At 42.0% G+C, this 26,084-nt stretch overlaps 1 protein-coding gene and 1 long non-coding RNA gene across 29 annotated transcripts in view; one reads left to right on the top strand and one right to left on the bottom strand.

Annotated features, from left to right (window-relative positions):
* MSI2 (musashi RNA binding protein 2) overlaps positions 1-26,084 on the top strand; it is a 398,612-nt gene that overhangs the window by 112,523 nt on the left and 260,005 nt on the right. For all 28 annotated transcript variants that reach the window (XM_053366579.1, XM_053366584.1, XM_053366586.1 and 25 more), the window contains one exon: positions 5,571-5,663. In XM_053366579.1, the coding sequence (XP_053222554.1) occupies positions 5,571-5,663 (93 nt within the window). The remainder of the gene's footprint in view (positions 1-5,570; positions 5,664-26,084) is intronic.
* Positions 11,085-17,077, bottom strand: LOC128402463 (uncharacterized). Its single transcript, XR_008327704.1, has 3 exons — positions 16,836-17,077; positions 15,592-15,676; positions 11,085-11,333 (listed from the first exon to the last, which is right to left on the bottom strand). It is a non-coding gene; the product is annotated as an uncharacterized LOC128402463 (long non-coding RNA).

Genomic DNA, 26,084 nt, shown 5'->3' with positions numbered 1-26,084 from the left:
CCCATCAATCTCAGGTGCACAGAGGCTGGCTCCGGCACTGGTTTTTGAAAGGTTCTCTGCACATGCACAGAGGCACCAACTATGTTCACACATAGTACTAGAGCAAGCTTTGGTGCTCCATGGAACTGCTGCATTGGGCTCACATGCTCCACCTTCCCCTCTCTTCCATGCAGCTCAGAGGAAAACTTCAGGTGGGGTGTGGGGAATGAATCCTTGCTTCCAATAAGCTCTGATAATAATATCAATGCACACCCCTTCTTTCCAGCCAGGGGGTCTTTGGTCCCATGGCTGCTGATGCACTTGTGCAGCTGGTGGATTTTCTGCTTCCTGTCCCCCCCTCCAACTCCCTTCCTCCAACCTCTGGTGTCCTTCAAGCTCTGTGGATGGAGGAGGGCACTTAGTCATTAAAGGGAAAGTGGTCTCTTGCATCTCCCTCTGTGTGGGTGCCTGTGCTTTGGTGGGGGGAAATCAGCCTCCTTTTCTCTCCTCTCATGCCAAAAGATCTCATGCCACAGCCTCCAGCTCCTCCTTCCACCACCAGGTCAGGATAGTATATTGTGGTACTGACTGCTGAAACTTTTGTTCTTTGTGAAATGTTTGCATCCTGGCTTCTTGTCTTTACTAGTATGTGCCTAGAGCTTACAACTTCCTTTTAATAAGCCATTGTCTTCCATGCCATCTTGGTATGTCAGCAGCTTTTTGATAAATACATGCTCTTTCCTTTCCCTAGCTCTGTCTGGGATTTTCTTTCTCTCTTTTTGGCTGCTGCACTGGAGGGGAATATGATTATGGGGACTCCCAAGAATATATAGAGGGGCCATATGGAGTTTCACTGAAGCTGTTAGCTCAGTAACTAGGGCTGTCATCTGATTTTTAAAAATCGTCTTTTAATCAATTTAAATCTGCATAAATTTGCATTAAGCTGTCTCAAGTAGGAAGGAAATAATGTTTTTAGATTGTGCATATATATTCCATAGTACGTGCCATCCTAAGAGAGGCATTCCTTCCTCGGTGAGATGGAATGAGGAATGCCTCTTCTAAGATGGTGCCTGCCATTCACAGCTTTAATTAGTATTAGTTAAATTAATAAACTTTTTTTAAAGTTGTCACCCAATTTTATTAGGGATGCCTTTTTAGTCTGTTTTGTTTGATTAATTAATTAATTCTAACCAATTAATCAGTTAAAGGTTGCAACCCTGTTCTTTCTTCCTCTTATTGAACACTATCAGTTTGCTCTGCAAGGTCAGAATTTGCCTGGAATCTTAACTGTCTGCCATTTCTTACATGGCTTTTTGGTGTACTCAGGTGTGTGTCCATCATTGGAAAATAAAGTTGCCAAGTATGACAGGTACATTTTCAGCAATTTTCACTTTACAGTATACATAAGAAGGGCCCAATTTGTAGCAAAATCAAGCTAATAAATATCCCCATGCATGGTTGCTTGTGGAAAGTAAAGGCTGGCTCCAGACAGGCAGGAAAAAATCTGTAAAAAGTCTTATGCCCCCGCCATTGAGACCATTGAAAAGCTCCTAGTGGGAACTATATAATAATACATGCTTCCTTCCTTCTTATTTTCCTGGGCTGGTAAACTTTGTAGACTTAATTGCAAGTTTGGTTTAATTGGAATTTGTTGAAAACTGCATGCATGTCTTCTCTGTATAATGTTATGTGCATTTTGAACTGGAGTATCAGAGTTGTGCCTTGGAGTAGATGTGGAGCCAGAATGCCAGGCCAAGTCATCCAGCAAAGGCTTTTATTACCCAGACAAGTTCTAGCCTAAACAGGAAGTCTTTAGAATCCTTGCTGTTGAGGAGAGCCAATGGACACTTGGAGTGTTAGGAGTCAAACCTGTTCTTGGGGATTTGTCAGTGCCCAGTGTCCATATTATAGCCTTGGAGGCTCATCACACCACAGAGCCATGGGTTCTAGGCCTTGCCGTTGCTGAGATTGGGCATGCCTGCCGATTGGACATAGAGAGTGGGGCTTCAGATCTTTGCGTACCCAGATCACAGCTGCCCTCTTGGTTTTCTTCCAGTCTGTTTCCTGTGCTGACAGGAGAACCAAACTACAAATTGCCATTCTTTTTAGATCTAAATCAGATTACATTTCTAATATTATGATAAAAGCAAAATGCATGGGTAGGTTCAAGAAAAACAGAAGAAATCTTTGGACCTGTTGATGCAGGCAATAATCCTGGGACAGCAACCTTTTGGCCCATCACTGGGTTTTTGGAGCCAAGGACAAAGGGTAGTGTGGTTTCCTCCCAGAAAGTTGAAGGTGGTGAATCAGAACCAGCGTTGCTAGTGGTATGCACCTCACCCAGCTATTGCAAATAAGCTTACAAAAGTTTAGGAACAACAACAACAACAATCTGTGGTTCCCTGCTGGTAGGCCAGGCTGAGTAAAACATTGCCTTCTAGCATGCAGATTGGCATTGGAGAGTTTAAGTGAATCCTCCTTCCCCCATGATCCAGCTTTGTATTCCTTCCTCTGTGGCTAGTAGTATGGACAACCAAGTAGGCTGGTGGAGGAGGAATGGAGACATCTGTCCCTCCTCCACCATCACATGCAGTGCCTTACATTCATAGGTGATAGGTCAGAGCTCACCCAGATCTCCATGCTCTGGTTCCTTGCAAATTTGTCAGGGTGTGACTGTGGTATGACTTGTTGTCCCTCACCTGAAAGCTCTTGCGTTCAGGACCAAGGTGCTGGGGTTACCGCATGTGTGTGTTCTCCTTGTCCTGTAAACCCTTTTCTGACTCCTGAAGTGAAGAGCATCCTCAGCTCAGCTAGGGAAAGTTTGTGAGCTTCTGTCGCAGCTAATGTCTTCTAGCAGCACTGTTTGCAGCCAAGGCGTAATTTTCCCCTTGTTGCTTCTCCTCTTGAATGCCTCCCACTCTGAGCTGCCTAAGCCACACACAACACGATCTCACTAAAATTAGTTTTTAATTGATCCTCAGAGTAACAGAATGCTCCCGCGTGCAGCGCAAGTCACAACACATTTGCTGCTGTGGCCAAAAGGCACTCCAAGTTGTTTTGGACACCTGTTAAGATTTTTTAATGCAAATCTTTTGTGATCTCGGGTGAAGTCTTTATTGTTCTTTCCAACCTGCTCTATTCTTTCCCTCCTGCCTCGCCAAGCTTGGAAGCTCTTTGTGGTCTGTGCACAGTCATGCGTGTGGCTTCTGCAGAGCGGCATTTTGGAAACGGCGGAGGCTTCAAAGAGCCATGCAGCAGCCCCTGTCCTCATCCTGTGTGCCTTGAGGGCCCTCCCCTTGGTTCTCTTTTCACCACTGTCTGAACAACATGATGAGGAACTGTCTTTAGAAGTTTTTCCTCGCCTCACAAATATTCTTCGGAAAATAATTTACCTCAGTTTTAATCCATTTCCATCTCCTGTATGTAGTCCCTTCAGAATTCAAAAGGGTGAGAGAGTGTTGGGATTAGAGAGTTGTATCCAACTATATTCTACTTTGAATAGGCCCAAGTTAGTCATGTCCATTAATTTCAGTGGGTTTAAGCTGAGTAGGACCAACACTGGAGACAACTTGGAGAGTTTCCCCTCAAAATTTATGTTTTACCTTAGCTTAATGGACCTTATCCATTGTGTCAGTAGCTATACAGGCTCCCCTCCCCCCTCTACCCCAGTGTTAGAAACCGAGATATGAAAGCTAGGAGCTAAATGGCACCTTAAACCTAGGTTATGGACGCAACAACGGAATGCCTAGGTGCACTTTTTATAGCAATAATACAAAGCTGAAAGTGAATGAACTGCAGCTAAAATATGACGTTCATTTTTCACGTGCTCTGGTCCTTCCCCTTCTCAACTCCCTAGTATTCTTAAGAGGGTCTCTTCTCCAGTCTACAGAGAGTAGCTAGAAGTGGGGAGGCCAAAAAAGGTCCTCCTTTCCTTCCACTCTGCAGTTTTAATCTGAAATCTTAGGCGCAGTACTGCGCCCAGAGCTCGGAAACTGCTCGCGCTGATAAAATTCCCTGTCGCAAAATGTGCCTAGAACAATGGGAGTTCCGAACACTGTATATCCCTCTTGTGTTTTTCAAGAGCTGCTAAAAGTATGTCTGCCCACCCATGTCCATCTTACAGGCAGTGCTCTAGGTCCCCTCTGTTGGTTAGCATTTGTGCAGCACTTTGAATATACTGACTACTTTTGACAGGGCTTTCTGCCATTTTTGGATGTCCAAGTATAAAACATGTGCAACAGGGAGAATGATCCTAATTGCTAGGATCTCTCTCTTCCCCCTCTGCCCCGGGGCAATGTGGAATATTCATTATTGTACCTGTCAGTGCATTTTACGACCTCGTTTGCACTTCATTCTACTGCATGTATAATAGACCAGCCCATTGTCAGAACTAGTAAGGTGTAGCAGTCAGTGATACGGACTGAGTTCAAATTCTTGCTCAGCCAAGAAGCTCACTGGCCATCTGCTAATGCGCTTCATAGTTGTTGTAGTAATAAAAAAAAGTGGGCACTCATGCTGATAATTCCCAGGCTGTGCGCTGGAGCACACCAATGTGACATGAGAGGGTTTGAAGTGCATGCAGAAAAATTAAACCCTTGTTCCTGTATGGGGCAAACTGTAGTCAAGTCCAGATGTTTTGGGACTGCAGCTCCCATCACCCCTGACTATTGACAATCCTGTCCCAGCAACATCTGAAGGGCCCCAGGCCCCCATCCCTACCATATCAGATGCGCCTTTTTTGAGCAGGGAATCCTATGTAGCATTGCTCTTTTCATTCCTTCAGAGTCATACCTGTACTACAGCTGACATTTCTAAGAGATTCCTAGAAGGAGATGCTGGGAGACAGAGTGAATGGTTATATCCAGCATTCTTTAAAAAAATAAAAAGTAGGCCTGGCTGTTATTACTCTGGGAGTGGATTTGAGAAACTGTGAATCTGTAGTTTAATAATTGCCATGGGCTGCCTCTGGGACCTTTTAGGCCAAAATATGGGATTTAAATGTTTTAAATTCAAAAATATATTTTATCAAGAGAGGTGTTCCTTCAGGTTTTAATCCCGGGGGGGGGGGCGTTCCAGGTATTTAAAATTGATGAGGCACCCATCCTGAGCAACTTGGGGAGCAGTTGGTACGCAAGTGTTGATTTGTTTTTAAATTATGGAAATTGTTGGAGGAGGCCAGTGTGTTTGTGTGGTGGGGAGGGGAACTTCTTTTGAGGCAGCAGCCAGGCTGCAGAAACTGTTTGAAACTTGGCTGCAACTTATTTTTGGTTTTGGTTTTTATATGGAGGTGAGGTAGTGGGGGTGAGGGAGCTTTCTCAAAATGAAAATGCTTATTAAAAGAAAATACCCAGTGGGCACTGGGGTTGGTGGCTGCCTAAACCCAGCCATCAAAGCAGTCTTAACCAAACAGCAGTACTTCATATAATTGAATTGAACGTGCATTCCTTTTCATGGGGAAAGAGATTTACCCTTAACTGGATTAAAGGGATAGCATCTGAAAGCTATGTCTATGACATGCATTGTATTTTTGTTTTTCTTTAATAATCTGGGGTAATGCTGTTTTTTTCTTTTTCTTTTCTAATTTCTTACAGATGGTCACGAGAACAAAGAAAATATTTGTAGGTGGATTATCAGCTAATACAGTAGTGGAAGATGTAAAGCAATACTTCGAACAGTTTGGCAAGGTAAGTTCCAGCATGAGTCAACATAATTTACAATCTGAATTTATTTGTGAGAAACATGGTTTTTTCTAATGATGGTCAGTTTTGTGTTAGCAGTGACGCAAGTCAACAAGTGCTGCTTTCAGTATGTTGCCAAAGAGCCTCATGCTGTTGGAGAAGTGGTGATCTTTGCGTATTTCTGCAAGCCATCAAACTAGCATGCTGTTCAGCACTACAGTGATTCCACATCAGGCACGATGATGCACTCTTTTATCTTGCGTAATGTAAGATGCGGAGGATAGGTTTTTGGTTTTTTTCATAGTAAAGTGTGTGCGTGTAAAACACTGAGTGAATGAATGAATTCGTTTTAAACTGTTCAGTTTAAAATGAATTCATTTTAATCTGCTTTCATTTTGAACTGTTCAAAGAAGGGCTGTGGCGTGTCACTGCCATAGCACACATGTTGGAGAAGTTTTTGTGAGATGACTACAGAACTGCAGAGTTAGTTTCCTTTTTCTGTAGGGGTGTGTATCATGGGGGGAGCAGTAGACATCTAGTCTAATATATGGTCCCATGACAGTCAGTAGAGCTCTTTTTGTGAAAAGGCTATATTCCTTCCCCCAAAATGTGGCTGGTCTGGTTTCTTCTGCAGGCTTTAAACGAGTGGACCATAAGAGTTGACTGGGTAGCAGGTCACAACTGTGGGCAGGACGGCATGTATAGGATGCGCTGCCAAAGAAAAACTCTCACTCCTCTCTGCTCCCCTTTTCCATAACCTGTATTCCATATATTGATGTCACCATGGCATGCTTTTCTTTGTTCTTAAAAGTGGAGGCAATGATGTGGATTGGAGGCAGAGAAGTGGATAGCATGATGGCACTTGCATATGGGGAAGTTCTGAACTAAATAGTAGAGTAGAGAACTTGACACGGGGATGCTAGTTTTGGTGCCAGGCTTGTGAACCGGATAATTTATAGCTGTTCCCTGTATGGGACCAGTCCAGTGGTAGTCTATTCCTCAGACCTTCAAACTGGTACACAAGCAGGAGGATTCATGTGATGCAGTGCAATCTTGTGGCCCTCTGAGCCTGTCCAGCTTGGATAAATGTTGAGGGCATGGCCATGCACATAACTTACAGTTGCTTGTAATTGCAAATTATATTTATGTTATACTTGCCTTTATATTTAGACATACACACATACATCTTAGCAACCTGGTGTTGGATAAGCTGATCCTCAATCAAACATTTCTTACATTCTATTGATGTTATCCAACAGACCTCAGTTCAGCCGAAAGGTCCATGTAGGTTATGCTGTGATTCTTTATTTTCAGTCCTGCAACAGCAGCTGTTGATAGAAGGATATGGAAGTATCTGGAAGCCAGATCAATTTCAACATCTTTGATTAAACAAAAGGTCTGAGGGTGGAGATGGGGTCAATTCTTTTGCATGTCTGCAGCTCTCATTCATTTTAATCATAGGTGGCTTTGCCACATTTGCTGGAGATGGTGTATTTTGGGTGCTGACAGATCTGAGCCATGGGATGAAGTTCTCTTGTGTAAGCCTTGTGAAGTATCAACTAGCATTCTTTTCCACAACTTATTTGGAGAAGTAGTGATAGAATGTGCTCCAAGTTAATGAGTGGTAAGGGGGTGCTATTATATTTTGCAGGCCAGCTCTTGATTCCCGTGGGGTCTGTTAAAGAGAAGGAAAGATTCACCACTATTTTTAATATTTATTTTGGGTGTGAGTATGTGAGCTTGGTGCTGTACAAATTACACCAAAGATGTCCCTGCCCCCAGAGGGCTTTTAGGCTGCACTTGTGCAGCTGCCATCCATCTCGGTGAAGTTTTACATGGGCAAGTTCCAGAAATTGTATCCTGTATTTTTAGGGTAGCCTTTGAATGCCTTGTTTTGTGTACACCTTCCTTTCATGGTGAGGGAACTTCTAAATAGTTATTTTGCCGGATTGATAGTTGTTTTGCAAAACCATTCATTTTATTTTTCAATGATAATCTTCGATTCCGGCAGGATGATGTTTACAGCCCGCTGAGCCCTTTATTAAAGGATTATGGCAGCGTTTGAATGTTTCTTCCCTAGTTATTGTCAAATCTGCCAAACTCCTCCATCTAGTTTTGAAGTTAATAACAGTTTTGCCGCATGCATGTTTCCCTGTTTCTCGCATGCACCCTTGAGGAATCATTTTTGTTTTGCCATCTGGTGGCTTCATGCTGAGTCTGAAAAATAGACAACCAGGCTGAGATCATCCAAGCGTTTTAGTGGGTTTTGGTGCCTCTTTGAGATTTCTCTCTGTTAGTCTCTTATAAGGCCCTTTTTCTTTTAAACCATGCCCCCCTTAAAACAACAACAAACAACACTTGTTTTATATTGCTATCCTAATAGCTGAATACATCCCATATCAGCAGACCTTTTGGAAAATACCAGTTTTCAATGCTTTGTTTATAATAAGAAGAAAGGCTGTCACCTGATTACTAATATCTCAGTCTATATATCTTACGAGTTTTTAATTTATCTGGGTTGATTTATTGTGGATCTTCTTTGCCTTTCATAGATGAACACATGTGTTGTAGCAGGCATCATATTAGAAGAGACATGCCTCCCATGAGAAAGGAGAATATATCTTTTCAGATGTGTTTGCCACCTGCCATTTTTAGAAGTAGTTTTGTAAAATGTTTTAAAATGGGTAGCATCTTTCCAATTGATAAAAATTGCTTTATACTGATTAGCCACACTGATTGGTCAGTTTCATGTAGCTGCCCCAATAAATCCTGAACACTGCTGTGTGTGAAATTCTCCCTCCCTGTGGAGCATCCAGAAGTTCACCATTTCACCTTTATTTTAGAACTTCCCCTGTATTATATGCAAAGATTGTCAATCACAGTATGTATAGAGAAAGGGCTACTCGGCTATTATCATCATCCCCTAAAGGATTCCCTCCCCCTCCCCCCCCACCCAAAAAAAAAAAAAGCAGCCAAATGAAGGGGAATGGAATGGAATATGAATACAAATGAAATTTGAATATAAGCAGGGTACACCTGCTGATTTACTGAAACCCTCTCAGAAGTTGAGGGTTGTTTAAATGCTAGCCCTACTCAGACGATATTGGACTTGACTAACAGGTCCATTAATTTCATTCAGTGTAGTGTGAGTAAAACTTAATTGGTCACAACCCTCAGTCCACAGCTCCATTAAGTATATGTAAGTCTTGCTGAAATGAGCTGGATTGTGACCTTCGAGTTGGGGCCTCTTCAGACATTCTTTTTTTATTGACTTGGAATGCCATATCTCAGGCCTAAGATCTTCGTCAGAATTATTATTATTAGCTTTTGCCAGTTTGGGAGAAAAATGAACATGAAACTGAAATGCAGCTCACCTTCCATGTTGATAAAGTAACTGGAGTAATTCTATGAACTTTAATAGGGTTGCTCATTTTATTTGAGAGCTGCAGTTTCAGATACAGCATGGGTATAGCCACAATTGTGCAAGGAATATATGGGAAGACCAGGGATAAAACTGAGAATCCCAGATTTTACTCTGACTTCTCCACTTTTACCTCTATACTTCAACTAGAATACACAGAAGCACTTAAAATTTGCATATATCCATATGTGTATGTGTGTGTAAGTAATATACTGCAATAAAAAAGTTGCCAGCCTCTCCAAACTTGATTAAAGCTTACACTTAAAACATCCTAAGACCTGAATGTTCTGCTTCTTTTAAAGCTGTAAGCTGCTGCTAATAAAAGGGATTGTTATTTTTCCTCACCCCACCCCTTTGTAGGTACCACTTGCTTTCCAGAAGTCCTGTGAAAGTAACCCAGTCCTTATTTTTGGAGACTTGCAATTTATACTTTATATGGTGAGCTGTGTAATTAGTTGGGAAGACTTATGCTTAGTCACTGGTTTATCCTAATCGGCTTTGGCTTTTCCCAACAACAAAGTGAGCTTATTTTGCTAAGCTGAAACAACTCTGCTCCCTTTGTTCCTGTCTTTTTATTGTCTCATTCCTTTCATTCTGTTTTACTGCCAAAAGTTTTGTTTCATTAGGCTTACGAGTCATTTCCAATCCAGTGGGCTGCTACAATCAGGCCTTTATATACCTCAGCTGCCCTGTTTCCCATGTCCTCCTGGGTTTGTGTCAAGATGCAGCCCTTCTTTGTGAAATGTTAACTATTTTTTAATTTTTTATTTTTGCTTCTAAGCTACTTTTTCACCTTACAAGTCCTTGGAAGTTGCTGATCTCAAGCATTGGGATGTTATACCAGAATATTTAGGTCATACATGCCATTTTGGGCAGAGAAAGGTTAAGCCACTGCACACTTGGAATGCTAAAAGTAGCTGGAGTTTCAGGGCCGTTTAATTGTTTGTTTGTTGCTCCGGTCATGCAGAATCTTATTGGAGAAGGGCTGTGTTCAGCTTTTGCAGCTGCAGTCTTCAGAATCGCAAGGTGTACGATATTATTTTTCACCATGTGTAAGCAAGATGGTGGGAATGTAAAAAGTGTGTTGTAGCTGCCTGAACTTTTCAGATCTGAGTGTCTGAGAAGTAGTGATGCATGCGTTAAGCCAACTTAGTACATCAATGCACTTTTCTGTTCTCTGTGTGTAATGGTAAAAGTAGTAATAAAATAAAATATAATAAAATACCTGTACTACATTATCTCTCTTAAAAGATCGAGGATGTTTTAATACTCAATAAAAGACTCCTTAAGCATTTGTTCTTATTCTTGGACTTCAGGCATTTCTCTTGAAAAGTAGCCAGGCAAGGCATGTTAAGTTTGCTATGTGCCTGCCTTAAAAGAGAAAAAAAACCCCTCAAGTGGACAAGGCTTTCAGTGTCTCTTCCCACCCCCCTCCTATCCCAAAGTGAGAGATTGAAGGTGGGATGAAATTTAGCACCCAGTTAAATTGTTAAAGTCTTGAGCAAAGGGTGCTTGGCCAGCAGTGCCTTAGTGTTTATTCATTATGACTTCATTCCTTCAATTGCATTTTGGTGATATACCCCCATTTTGTCATCACAGCACTGTTGGGCTGGGTGATTTGCCCAAAATGAGCTTCGTGATCAAGTAGTAGGGAATTTGAACAGAAGCCTCTTCAGTCACTTTGATATACTCTCTGCCACATAGGCTCCGTTTTTCTGTGCCCCTGGGCTGCTTGAAAAACTATTGCTTGTTTGCTAGTGTAGATCAGATCTACCTCAGTCCTCCTGGCCATAAATAGTTGAGTAGAATGTCCCTTTCAGAGGCAGATTTTTTTTCCTACTGGGTGCAAAGAAGCATGGGATAGCCTGTTCTTTTCAGCTGAGAGGCATGGCAGTGGTTGCTTCCTAATGAAGTCTCTACGGGTGAGGCGAATGCAGGAAGAGACTGTTGCTGTTAGGAGAAGTAGGTGTCTGATCACACCCGTAGATAAGGCAGGAAAGGATTGATTGATTGCACTTATATCTCACCTTTCCTCTAAGGAGCTCACACTCTTGTGTATAGTTTTCCCCTTGCCCATTTTTATCTTCACAACAGCCAGGTGAGATAAGTTAGGCTGAGAATGAGACACTGGCCCACATGGCTGAGTGGGGATTTGAACCCTGGTCTCTCTCAGATCCTAGTCCAACACACTAACCAGTGCATCATGCTGCCTCTCTAAACTTTGTCCCATTAGGTCCTTCCTGGGTGCTTTGAATCTTAAACAGAAAAGAAACAAAGGATTAAACTTGCTGTTTCTTTAGGTGTGCCTGAGCATAGCTTGGGTTTTATGTTGCAAGAATAGTAGAGTGAATGCCAAAGTGTGCTGTAATCTCCAAAGAAAATAAAAATGTACTCGCCTGTTGTTAATGTTTTTAATACATCACACATTTGAATAAAAAGCAGGGAGCCAGCAATGGCCTGTTTAACCCAGCAAATGCGCTTGTGTATTTTCAAATTGTATATATGTGCAATCCGCAAGAATCCCGGGTGTTGAGGAATGTCCCAAAAGAGTGATAGAAGTCACACTATTAGTTGCTTTTTTCAAGCCCTTCTCTTTTGACAGCTGTGGAAATATCACCCCATCCAGACAGGAGATCTCTGCCTCTTTTGGCATGGATACCTGGGTGTGAACAAGTTAATGATCCATTGGAGTATTAAACACTCCAAGGTTTATTTTTCCCTGAGGCCCCAAGGGCCTCTGAAGATGTCATGATAATAGGATTGTTAGCATGAGAAAAGGCAATATTCTCTCCATGGGTTCATTTCAGGGGGATTTGGCAGTGCAACCTCCTAACCTTGGCTTCAGCCTGATGCCAGTTGGTGAGAAGGGTTGTGATCCTCCTAGCAGTGAAGGGTTATTTATTCTAGCATGGGCAGGCAGATGGAATGGCACATTTCCTCTGCTACACATTGAAATGTAGATTTTTTTAGTAAGTAGGGTACACTGAAGCTTTTTTTTATTATTGTTCCTCTATTCAGAAATCTTTTTTTTAAAAAAAATTGACTACTTGTTAGCCAGTTACAATTTTCAGTGCTGCATTTCAAGACACTATATTTGTAAATTAGTTGCATTCAGAGTAATAGAAGGTCAGGTCTTGACTTAATCTGAATTTGTAATAATCAAGAGTACCCAAAAGATTTTAATATGCATTGGAGAAAATATGTTGGTGCATTTTTGCATGTCTGTTGCTAATCTTCCCTGTGCCTACAGAAGCCGGCTGGAGACAAAAACTTGCATCTCATTTTATTGTCCTACTTTGACTCTGGATGTATATTGTCCAGTTAACTTTGAAAAGAAACCCATTTTGAAACAAAATTATTCCAGTCTACTTTAGAAGGCAGTATTTACATATTACCTTTAAGGAATGGTTTATAACCATTTCTGCCATCACCTCCCAAATGCTTGTCCTTTGGTGGATCTTTTTAACCAGTATGAGAGGCATATTGGGATATGGGAACATAACCAGGGATGTGCCCAAGAGTGGCAGTAAGATCATGGTGGGCGAATCTAGTCTATTTCGAAGCTTAGACAGAATCAAGAGAGCTTCCTTACACGAGTAGGTCAGATGAGATGATGTGGCACTCCTTAATCCCTGAAAAAAAGCTTCATGGGTCTGAGCAACTAGGAGTCCTGTTCATTTTGGCTACAGGCTACCTTTGCCATGCTTAGCCCTGAAATTCACATGAGCCAGATGGGGCAAAAGTGACTTTGCATGGTGCTGCAAGATGTCCAGAGGCTGAGATTCCTCCTTGTCAACCAGAACTCCAGAGTTGAAGGCACTAAAATAAAATCTGATACATCCCGCTTTGAACTTTTTCAAGAAATAAGACTTTTTTTAAGGGCAGGAGGGGAAGGAAGACTCTTGTCAAATAATGCATTGTGTTGGATAATGACACAAAACATTGTTGTCACCGTACCAAAAAAATGTTAACATCCTGAGTAAAGTGCTTGTTACTGTTTTTTGGTTTTTTTTAAAGCAGACCATTTTTGGGTCTGAATACTCAGAAGAGCTGGGAAGCATTTAGAATATCCCTGAGAGATGAGTGTTCCTTGGCTGTAAGGAGAGGGGTGTGGATAAAAAGCACTGTACTGCGGGAAATGGGTATAATGACACTTTTTCCTACATGCAAGCAAATGGCCATAAATCGGTCACTTATGACCTGTTCAAGTGCCTTTCTATATACAGTCAATGCTATTGTCTAAGGCTAGAAGGCTTTTAGGCAATTGCAAACATTATCTCCTCTCTGGTAGACCTAGGATGTAGTGCATCAGCCACATGGCTCCATTTGGGGGACCAGCCAGTCTCTGGCAAATTTCATTCCCCTTTTGAGCATTTGTTGTACTTTTATGTCTCTGTCTCTTCAGTGGCTTTATGATAAGACTGTTAGGAAATGTGTCACAGCAGCACACACCACCCTCATGAGGGATTGTAAGAGAAAAGCCATGCCTAGCTAACTCTGAAGGCTCCAGTCTTGGTCACTGGGTTTCCTTCCCCAAATCTGTCAGAACAAGAAAGGCACCAACAGCCAAGAAAACCTAAGCTGCCAACATTGCTGCTGTGATGCAAGCCTTTCCTCTCTTTTATTTCTCCCTTCTGTCTTAGCGTGCCTAGGGATTTAACATTTCTCAGTGGGATGTGAGAGATGCACACAGCATATACACAGTACATACAGACCTGCAGAAAAACAGTGGGTTTGCCAAAGTTGCCACAAAATTTAGCTAAATAGAGGTGGCAGGGGGAGGAGAGAGGACTGTCGGCTAGCAGAGCAGATGCCCTGCCACTGAGCATGTGCAGAGAGGAACAGCAGCAACCTCCTCTTGCCTCTCTTTCTGGGCATTAGTGAGAGGTTGGAGAGAGAATGGCCAGTGTGAACAGTGGCAAGTACGGGGGCCCACATTTAAGGGGGATACACAAGCCCCCCATCCCAATTCTGGAACTCCACACTGCTATTACCTGTGCTAATAATCATGACAGAAATGCACGCATACCTATAATTTGCATGCTTTAAAAAAATCATGATTAATTGTATGCTGATAGGATCATTCATATGAAAAGGGAGACAAGGATAAAGTAGCTCAGGTAGAAAACTGATCAGGGTAATCTAAAGAGAAGGTGGATTAGCTTTCTCTTAATCTGAAACAAGTCTGCAATTCACACAGTCATGCTGGAGTGTCCCAGTCAGTGGATGTGGTCTTTCCTGAAGTTGCATTTGCGCTTAATAGCAGTTAACGGTGCTGGTAGATTCAAATTACTTTTGGACATGTCTCTTTTGGTTTTTGAAAGAGAGTTTTGTTCGGGAGGTGGAGTTTTGGCATATTTTATAGGCCTAAAATTCACATATCCTTTTCCTGGAAGTTGTGGATGTCTTAACATTTCTCTCCTAACTCCATGCTGAAAGAGAGGCAGGTGAGAAATGTTTGGGCTCGTATAGTGAGGTATAAGGGGACTGTGGCCCCCCTAGATGCTGCTGGACTATAACTCACAGTATTATCTGGACCCATTTCTGTCTGGTTTCAGGACTGGTCATGGCCCTGAAATGTCTCTCTGTTCCATCCAGGAGAAGTGCTGGAGGTGGTGATGAGCTGGATTAGGGCCAATAAATAGAAGCGAAATCCTGATAAGACAGGGATGTTACATGTCCTGAGTGCTCTTGACTAAGAATTGACTAAGAGCTTGGGAGATGGCAGTTCTGTGCAGGGTTGCAGTCCCCAGGAGGAGCAAGTCTGTAGTCTGGGCTACTCATGGATCCAACATTATTACTAGAGGCTCTGGTGTCTTTAGTAGCTAGGAGTGCCTATTTCCAGCTCTGGCCACTTTTGGGCAGAGATAGTTTGGCCACTATGCTCCATGCACTCTTAGCTCCCATATTGGATTATTTGCAAGGCACTCTCAGTGGGGCTGCACTTGAAAACAACTGAGAAGCATCGACTGATCAAAAAGGCAGCAGCCAGATTACTGGCTGGGATTTCATTTAGAACTCATATAACCCTCATTTTAAGAAGTTGCACTGGTATGTTGTGTGAAGAAATACTGCCTTTTGTCTTTTCTGCAGCTACTACTATCAGTCAGTTTGTATTCCTTAGGGTTCCCAGATGCATGTTTACTCTCAGGCAGGGAAAGGGCTGCTTTTCCTTAAACCCCCTCCCCTACAAGGTGCATTGCCTTGAAATAAAACAGTTTTGGAGTATGGTTACGGCATACTAGTATTTAGCTTTTTAGGGAAGCTAAATGTGCTCTTCATACAAAACAACATGACAGTTTTGTTGCTGTGTATTTTCCACCCAGATCTAGGACGTGGGGGCGGCCTGTTTGATGATGAACCAGGCTGTTTCAGAGTTCTAACTACACTGTGAAAATGGCTGGCTCCAATATCTCTGTATGCCATATACTGGAGTATATCTAAATGGAATTGTGTTGGCATCTTCAGATAAGTGATCGAAGATCGTAGAGGTTTAGCCTGAAAGTCGCTTACCTTGTGCTTATTTAAAGTATGGCTCATTGTCTTGTTTTCACAAGCTGAAGATTTGCAATAGGTTATTTTACAGTCTGCTTGATGCCTGAAAGAAATGTTCCACAGGTGAAACAATAAGAGAAGCGAAAAATCTATTCCCGCTAGCAGGGCTTTGATTTCAAAGCTGCACTAGCACAGTGAAGATCATGATTTTGTGTCAAACATGATGTTTATTTCAAAATAGACCTTGTAAGCCCCTTGATCTTGGGATGAGCTGAAGCTGATAGGGTTGTATTCTTTGCCAGAGGTGAACACTTAATTTTCTCAACAGCATGTAGTGGAATCAGCTTAAGGGTTAAGTGTTCTTTCCTTTTTTATTTTTCAAGGTACCCAACGTAAAGTAAAAAGGGACATGTGCCCTTTGCTATTGACTGTCTTGTTATTAATTGCTGATAAGATCACAGTGGGCATGATTCACCAGTGACTTCTTCTAGGGAGGCCACTGGAATTTTTTCTCAGGCAAAATGTGAAGCAAATTTGAGGGTCCTCATTGGGTGAAACATCTGCAGAAGTTCAGAAGGCACACTCCAAACGCTTGTGATATTTCATTGTAGTATTGGCTGTGTAATTAGTACACACAGAACAACATAAGCTACAGAAGCCAGGTTTTACCATCTATGTTATGACTAAAATCCACTTTAAAGAGTAGATTTAAGTAATTTGAAGCTTCCATCTCTGTCTGGATAGCATCTGAGAAATATTAATTCTTTCAGCTTCCCTAGATAAGCCTAGAGTTCTTGGGCTCAAGTGGGAGGAGGTATTGCCTCCCGACTGAACCCTATTGAATCTTATTTAAAAATAGGAAGGTTTTGAACAATTAGAAAGTACATACTGAATTTTCTTCATAAGCACACACTTTCCCCACTGTTCAGAGGGTCAACTACTTCCTTGTTTTCCAGAATGGACCCCCCAAAAAGGGCAGTGAAAACTTAAGTCCTCCACCCTCCACAACAGGTGCCTGTCGTCCATCTGAAGATAGCTGCCAACATCTGGTGCAATTGCCTCTCCAAAAGCTGTAACAAGGGGGCCTGCAGTTCAAATGCAGAGAGAGCATCGCCTCCTTAATGATAACAAGCTGTTGGCTTCCCCTCGGAGATGAATTCATCTCACAGATGTTTGCTTAGTTTTGGCAATCTTATCACTTGTAGCTTTGGTGATTATGCTCAACTGGAGACTATTACTATAAAAGAATAGTTTGAACTTACTCCATTTCTATGCTTTTTTGTTGTGTTGTTTGCTTCCAAAATATAATTTATATCAAAAACGGTAATGTTGATCCCATTAGCCAAGTACCCTTTAGGACATCTGCAGGCCAGTAGCTTCTCGACAGTAAGCGCTGGTGAATGTCTTTCATCCATGCTGACATTTTTAATGTTCCCTCTTCAGCAATTCTGTGGTTTCAACCCTTTGTTTAACACTACTTTCTAAGCAATTACTTCCAGCTCCTCCTGTGAATGATCCTTATGACCCATGGTTATATATGTGTATGTTTTTGCAACCTGTGAATCACAAAGGATGCTCTGGCATCATCCTTACAACAAGAAGGCTATTTGTGATGTTGGTAATGGTTATAAAGAACACACGCAGCTCTTTTAACATCAGAAGTTGCTTTGTTTTTTATATTGTTTGAAAACCGAGATAGCAATTTGGTGCCACCTAATAGGCCCTGTTCAGTAATCTTGCAACACTTCACTTTTGAATCTTGCTTTTCAGGGCTCCCCCTCTTACACCCCCCCCCCCATTTCAGTGCAGGCTTTTTGTTCAAGTGCCTGGGTTTTAACTCTAGTAAACAGGACCTATTTTTGGAAGCTTGTTTATGGCCTCTGGTGACTCAGATGCGGCTGAAGAATGTGTCACTGATGGCGAGGTCACCATACATGTAATTTCTTGGCCCATAAATAGATATTGATCCAAAGAGCTGGTGACACCATTTTTGCATTGTAATACATTAGGGAGGGAGAACTGCAGGCCACGGGCTTGTCCCCTGTCGCCCTTCATGTTTCTGCCTGGCCCCTCGCAAACCCCCCAAAGCCTCAATCAATTTGGTATAGTGCCATCCCTGCTGTCAGCTGCAGGAAGAGGTGTTTTATTTATTTATTTTTAAACACTTTATGTATTGCCCTTCAACCTACTAGATTTCAAGATGATTTACAAGGGTATTAGGGCATGACAATTCAACAGTGCACATCACAAACAATACTATCAGTGGATAAAATATATTAAAAAATATAACAATATCAGCCAGCCAAATCTCAATAAAAATGTGCTCTTTTTTTTGCCTGGGACCTAAAGATTAACAATGTAGGTGCCCCACAGATTTCCTTGGGGAGGACATTTATTAACTTGGGTGCCCTGGCTGAACTGTCCTCTCTGACGTTGAAACCTGTCTTATATTGGATGAGAGGCATACATGGAGAAAGGCTGTCAGTCATTATAAAGAAGAGCAAAATAGCATCTATATGTTTAGATGAAATACATTTGTGTGTGCTCAAGGCTTCGGTGCTTCACATTATCTCACTAATCCTTGCAACAATCTTGGAGGGAGGGCCTTTGCTATCGCAGTATTAAAAATGGTGGGCTTCGTCTGAGAGAGAGTGGTTTCTTGGAAGACAGTACAGCAAGTAATAATACTCCTGTGAGATTGGGGACTCAGGACCTCATCTTTTAACCACTACTACACTAAGGTAAGGCTTTCCTTCACGGAAATAATTATGATGTCATTTCGGGGGAGAACGTGAGTTTTTTCCTGAGTATAGTTTAATTGGGGAGGCTGGTACACCTCCTTTGAGCTTGCAGCATTATAATTATGGAGACGGGCTAAATGTTAATGCCCATCATAAAGAATGTGCTGCTCTGAATGTCTGTTACTGATAATTATTTCTGATGAATAAACCAAAAGGACAAGTATGTGCGAAGTTCATATTGCAGCTTTCAGGTTTTATTATATGCTTCTCCTGAAGGGGCAATCATTGTGGTGCACCAGCTGGTTGTTTCTGTGGCCCGACACTCCCAGGAGATAGTTGATGATAATGCAAACTTGAACTAGCAGAAGTGCCAATGTGTTTGTGGGTATATTTATAGATACATTGTTTATCAGGTGAAGCCACCCTCCGCAAGGGGAGGGGGACTTAGCAGCTCTGCACAGAGCCATGAGCTCGTGGAAGGCGACCAACATCCTTTGTGCTTTCCCATTAACACAGTGGGGTGTTGAGCTCCAGGTGTTGCCCTGCCTATTTCTGCTTAAAAGTGAGGAAAGCAGGGACAAGTGTGCATGCTGAAAACAGAAAGGACCTATTGACTACCAAGATCTGCTGGTGAGAAGACTTTTGCCTGCAGGGTTAAAATACATGTGCCATGTGGCATTTGGGAGGTTCTGTTTTTGTATGAGTCGTGCAAAGCCCCTTCTCTTAGGGTGGCGGGTCGTAGTTCCTTTGAACCCTCCCTGTTTCCTTTCACATGTGAACTCTCTTCCCCAGCACACACACCCAGGTCCATCATTGCCCCCAAAACACTAGTATTTTCAGTGTGAGTACTCATAAAACCTGCACCTGCCATCTTTGAAAAAGAATTCTCCCTCCTCTCACTGGAGGGAATGCCTCTTCTTAGACAAGGCCTTCTGTAACACCTGCTTGCTGGCAGCATTTTTTATTTATATACAGATATAATTCATAGAGTTAATTAGTAGAGTAAAATTCATTACAAATTTATCAGCCAAGCTCTCTTTAATCAGGTGACAGCCCTATTCAAAAACCGGGTTTTAGAGCATTCTGAGCCAGGATTATTTGTGCTCTGACATGACATCAGATAGAAGGGGTTGGAAGGGATTTACATTCAATAGTACTGAGCACAGCCCTATGGCATGGTCACTTAACCCTTTGTGGCATTGTATTTTCAGTGGGCCATGCTGGTTGTGGTCTGATAGCGCCACCCTACCTGCTGTGTGAAAATAACTTGTTGGTGGTGTTTTGGATCTATAATTTTGACAAAGGCATCATTACTTATGCCAAGCTTTAAGAGTTGCTTATGGATTCAGTTGTTTTCTATTCCAAATAGCCAAAAAAAATTCATCAGAGTATATGGGGGAAGGAAGGTTGACCGCTGGCATTTGTGAACCTCTCTGAGATCTACAGATGAAGGGCGGCATACAAATTTAGTAAATAAATAAAAATCTATGCAGCTATACAATTCCCTTACTACCCCAGAGCAAAAAACCTGGCTGCTGCTTGTTGCCAAGATTTTCCCAGATCAGGTCCTCTGATGCTTTTAGGGGAGACACATTGATGCAGTGTTTGGGAGAACAAGTCCCATAGATGTGATCATAGGTTTGTATAATTTATGTATTTATTTATGTTGGCAATTATGTACCCCACTTTTTATGCTAAGGGCATTCTCAGGATGGCATACAGCATATAAAAGTAGGGGAATTACAGTTCTGAAAAGAGCAGCAAGTTATGCACAGTACCTGTGAGAGAGCACAATAAAAAATACACCAGGAACAGGGAAATGAAAGGGGGGGCATTGTCTAGGGGGCTCTGGTTAAAGAACGTTCACCAAAATAAAATGCTCTTAAGAGCCTTCTTAAAAAGGGTAGATAAACCTGATTTTTGATGCTGTTACATAATTTAGGCAGCACAATAAAAAGCCCTCTTATCCCCATCTGCATCTTGGCTGGTGGTGGGGTGGGGTGTAAGGAGGAAAGAGACCAAGAAGGACCTAAAACTGAGTGAAGATGTTGAACAGGAAAGAGACTATTCCTGATAATTGGTTGTGGTGTTTTAGAGCGTTCAAACAAGTCACTTCTCTCACGCACACAAGGATATGTCAGCTGTTTGTCTGTCTACCTTTTAATTTGTGGGAAAGTGTGTTTTTTGTGTGTTCTTGCTCATCTCCACTTAAAACCAATGACAGCTAATTTTTGTCTGGCATAATCACGTGTATGTACTAAGTAGAACAGTATTAATGAAATAGTATCTTTACTTAATTTATGTATGGCTGGAACATGGATTATGCAATTTGAGCAGAAAATTGGATAGGTTTATATTGCTTTGCTTTGTTTTTGTGATAAAGAACTTCGCAGACAGAAAATTACTCCCTGTTAAATTTTTCAGGTTTTAACCAAAGATACGGTATGTCTTAGGAGATCCGGTATATATGTTCTTTCTTCTATTTGCATCTTATTATGGATTACTGCTGCGTGCACTTGGCAGACCCACTTTAACTCCAGGCTTAGATTTGCCCATTTATTTCTCTCTGCAGTTTAAGAAACCTTTTCCACGTAAGGCAAGTGATCTAATAATAGGCCATACTGTGGGAGTATTTGGCTGCCAGCAGTTCATAAAATCTGGATTCGTTTACTCCAATGGGTCTCCACTGGCCCCTCCTTGGCTCCCGAGGAGCTGATTGTGTCAGAGGAAGAAGAAAAAGGCAGCGAGAGATTAAATGCACCATGATTGTAGATGCAAAGTGAATCAACACAAACTAGGCAGTCACTTATTTTTATTATTTTGGTTTGGTTTCTGGCGCTCTGGAATTTGACCTTGTCTCTTAATGCTGTGAGTTCCTGACTATCAGTCACGCCTGAGACATTGTCAGGCTGAGCCGCTCCTTTCTGAGGAAGAGCGTTCCCACCACTCATGTGACCTTGTGACACTCATGCTGAAGGTTGAGCATTCCCCAGGATGCTGGTGGTCTTTCCACACAGGGAATTTCAAGGGGAGGGCGCTAAGGCTCACATTGATTCTTTTAAGTGCTCTTTCATTCATCTCTTTTTACCTTTCCTGTGGCTCAGCTATTATTAGGAGGCTCTTGTTTTTGTTTCCATTGGTTAAGTATAGTGAAACCATCCCTACTACCTTAATCTAAAATATATGAGTGGCAGAGAGAGGTGATATAATTGCTTTTGCTCTCATTAATGTTCTAAATTTTCTCTCGTGTTCATGTGTCCTTGTAATCTCCAAAGAGTAAAAATTAACCTTTGCATTTCTCCCTGAAATCTTAGAATTCTGCTGCCAAGAGAATAGTCTGTCACACCAGTAACAGTTCCAATGAAAATTTGTCTTCCTGCTGCTTTCTTTTTCTTTTTTCTAAATTATCCTAAGAGCAGCCTGTGTTTCTCAGCTGTGACACCTAAACTTCTCCTCGCTTTGACCCTGTGCATTTTCCCTGATTGCAGGAGAGGAATAGGGAATCTGCTCTCTTGAACACTGATCCTTCCTAATTAGTAAATGTGGTGGTTATTTGGCCGCAACAGCTGTCTTTGACATAAGGCTCCAGCAAGTTCCAGCTGTATTAGACTTCTTGCTTCAAGCAACTGCTGTTGAATGTGAGAGCTGCACAGAAGTAGTGCTGATCTGCTAGACTACCTGACCTCACCAGTGCATTGTTCTCATACCTGTAAAGCCATTCGTTTTAAAGATTAAGAGGCTCCCTAATTATGGTCCTGGACCCATTGCTGCAATGCAACATAAGTTCAGACGGCAGCAGTTGCAAAGCATTTCCAAGACTGTGTGACTACAGGCCGTATGTGGGGCTTTGTATCTGAAATCGTCCAGCTCTGGAGTAGTCTTACCATTTGATCCTGCTGAATGTATAAAATGGCTTCAAGTCTCAGGAGTGTACTGAGATTTACTTAACATCAAAAATGAGATTTGCTCTAGTAAGCATGAAGACTGCCTGTTAGCACATCTTGCTTTTGTTCTGTTTCCTTGTGACTTTTTGGCTTACCAGATAGTTTATTTTGTTATAACAATCAATCAATCAATCAATCAATCAATCAATCAATCAATAAATAAATAAAATAATTGTAACCTATATTTTGGCTTTTCTTGCACCATGCTGCTCATGTAGTTCCCAAGCCGCCTTTCCATCCTAGCACTGACCAGATCCAGACCTGCTTTTAGCTTCAGAAATGTTGCTGCATCATGTGCCTTTAGCCCCAGACTAGAAATATGGTTATGGAAAACAGATGTGTGTCGAATAAGCACTTTAAATGGTGTACCAGCTTTTAGTTTCATTGATAGGCAGCTCTCCATGCCTTTTTAATCAAGTGCGTTTAAATCTGCTCAAGGGATGGACAAATTTGTCAATTTATGCATTTCTGTGTGCACATATTATGCACAATTTTATAAGTAGTCCCCTCCCCTAATATTATAATGCATTTTTGTGAATTATTTTCACTGATATGCATATTTTTATATACACAATGCCTTTTTGTACTTTTTTGTTGTTGTTGTTGTTGTTGGAGAGCCGTAGCACAGAATTTGGAGAAGGGTGAATCTAGCAGACCATAGCTACATTTTGGTTCATGTATTTATTGGTTTGGGAAGCATGAATTTGTTTGGGAAGCAAACAGAACAAGTTTCTTCCCCATCTTTATTCTGCTGCATAAAGGTAAAGGGACCCCTGACCATTATTCTGCTGCACAGAGATTGGTAATTTCAAGCCACGTTTAGTACAGCAAAACCTGTTGCTTTAGCCTCCCACCCACCTACCCTGATGTGCTTATTTGACTTTCGATAGTTGAATTTGTGGGTTATCCCAGAACATGTGTACCTTTCTTCACTACAACATTTTATATCTGCTAAAACGATTACAGATTTTTTAAAAGACTCCCCTGTCAACTGTGGAGTGTTGTTGAGGGAAAGGCAGCTCTTAATTCTCTCTACTTCCCCTCGACTTTACTCCCTTCTGTGAGAAATGGCCTACTTAGTTGAGGTTCTTTTGATGCAGTTGGGTGAGGTCAGGTCAGGTCAAAACACTCGCAGTGCAAGAAATGCAGGAAACAGCTTTCTGCAGGATCTGAACTGTTTCCAGGCTGTTTTTTAAAAATGGTCTGTCTGTATATGTTAGTGTCTAAGTGGTGTGTGCGTGTGCGTGCATAAAATACATGTCCTGCTCTTCAAAAATATTTTCTCCCACAATGGCATATTTAAAAGTAAAATTAATAAAAACGCCACAACATTAAAGCTCCAAAATAAAGGCATATAGAAGCAGCAGAAAACAAATTTCAGAGGGAGTGAAACTATTGAAGGGTCGAACATTGAACCTGCCCTTTTGGGGTTTTGTGTCTATAACTCCTGTGTAGAAAAGGCTGAACCTGAAGTTACTACTTGTTCGTCTGATGTCTCCTGGATGGTGCTGCAGCTTAATGCCACTTCACTGCAATAGTCTTTTCTCATTATTAATACACATAGGGGTTTTAAAAGATACAGGAGGAAGTGAGAGACCCTGTTGTTTCTCCTCGACCTCTCAGAGACTTTTGTTATTATCCACTATGATGTTATTCTAGTTGGACTACCTGTATTATATATTGTCTGTATTAGGCATTTGTTTCAGAAGGTGGAACTGAGGCATCACAGCTGGTTCCTTGGCATGTGTGGATTTTAAGAGGGTATTATCTTGTCCTTCATTCTCTTTAACATCTGCATGAAACTACACAGTCTACTTGTGATGTGTCAGACATTTGCTGGAGGACTGTGGCATGCAGGGAGCTGTACGCTTGTTGGATCCTCTGCAAGATTTTGTAAGCAAAACTTTTGTTTAATCTTAAGGCCATTTTAACAAATTAACTTGCAGAGGATTTGAGCGCTTGCAAAAGAGTACCATTGTGATTGGTCCAGCAATTTTTTTTAAGATTTGCCAATGTTATCTTGGAAAGCACCAGCAATATGGGAATACTTCAGATGAAAGCAGAAACAAGCTTCAAGGTAGTATGTTTTAGGAGCTGTTCGGGCTTTAATTGAGAAGCTCTGGTCTTGTGCATGTCAACTGTGTGGCCAGCCACCTTGGCTACAGATGGGGTAGGTGTGGAGAACCTGTTGCTTCTTCATATGTTGCTGAAATTCAGTTCCCATCTTTCGTGGCCATTGACCATGCCTCCTGTTTAGGCTGCGTAACTAATGATAGTCTTGCCTGAGTGTTGCCATGTTCTCCAGTTCTGATCTCTTGTTTCTCAGTTCCTGGCTCCTGGTTCCCACTTGGCAGCTCCCTGTGGCTCAAAGCAGTACTGAGGAGGACTGACACAGTGGTGGTTGGCCATTGAAAGAAGGTAGAGTTGCCAATCTCTCTGCCCATTGTTGAGATACACAGAAGGGGGGCGGGTTCAAATAAGCTTGGGCATCCCAGTAAAGGTGGAATGGTCACTTTCTCCCTGTTGACTGCCTTTAATGAAACAGCAGTTCTCTGGTTAAAGCTCTCCACTCCTCTTGCACCACCTGTGCCAAGAGCCACTAACCTCTGTAGCAAACAGTCCCCTGTCCCCTCTGCCCCATCTTAGCAAAAAGATGGTGCTTGTGATAAAACACAATGGCAAGGTGTGTTTTATATCTCCCCTTGTCCCTTATCCACCACTGGTAGGATCACATGCGGTGACAAGGTCTTGTATTTCTTAGATGCAGCACAAGCCAGCCCCCCTCCCCCCCCGGCAGCGGAATTTTAATCACTTAGATGCAGAGCCTTGATAGACTGAATCAATTTAATTTCTGTTGCTTGGGACTGGAAAGAACGGGATGGTGGCACGAGAGAAGGTCAAGGCAACTTACTGAGTAAACAGTTTGGTTTATAAATGTGTCCAAGAGATTCTGTCCCACCCCCAGTCTCCCCCACTCCCACCCCTCTTTTGGTTTTTTTTTGTTCTTTTTTTTAAAAAAAGAAAATCTCATGCAGACAAAACAAACATGGCAATATCCCGAGGAACGCTGAAAGCCAGCGACATGGTTCTTTGCTGGAGGGAAAAGCTTATTAATCAAAGCACCAGCTCCGAAATGCTTGAAATGCCTTTTGAAGCAAAGGTCCTTCTCCCACTGGGGCCTATGGAGTCCTTTGATTTGCTCCCAAGGAGAGAGGCTCCTGTCCCTTTCTATAGGTGAGGGCTTTAAGGTGAACATTTTGAAAGGTTTCCACACTTTATAAATATCACTTGAAAAATACTCATTCAAGTGCCTCGGAAAGGGTTCGGCCCAGCCAAAATTCCTATTATCTAATTGTTTACTATTGTGCTGGATAGATTCTGCTTGGCAGAAAGCATTTATATTGCATTTAAGGTCCTTCTACAAAAAAAGAGAAAGGCTTTGTCCTCATAGCAACCTTGTGAGGAAAGTATCACATCCTCTTCCTAGTGAACAATCCAATGTACTGGACGTTCTTTCAGGATCTTTCAGGGCTGAGGAAGCTCAGTTTGATACTTCTGATTGGAAGAGGCCAAGGTTGGAAGAGGCCAATTACTTAGTTATTCAAACCCTGCATTCGGCAAATATAGTGGGGTTCAAACCTGGGCCTGGCAGAAATTTAGGACTGAGTGAAAATGGAGGAAGACGGGAGTTTTGCAAACACCTTGAAATGCTACAGAGAACCCCCCCTCCCTTTCATTTTTTAGAGGGCTCAAAAGGAGATGAAAGTGTGTGAAGTGGCTACACTGCCCTTGTCCCTAATACATTGCCAAGCTCTGGCAGTAGTCA

Source organism: Podarcis raffonei, chromosome 15 (genome assembly GCF_027172205.1).
Source record: "Podarcis raffonei isolate rPodRaf1 chromosome 15, rPodRaf1.pri, whole genome shotgun sequence".
NCBI classification, from domain to species: domain Eukaryota; kingdom Metazoa; phylum Chordata; class Lepidosauria; order Squamata; family Lacertidae; genus Podarcis; species Podarcis raffonei.
Note: the sequence above shows the minus strand (reverse complement) of the source record. Positions and strands in the feature narration are given on the sequence as shown.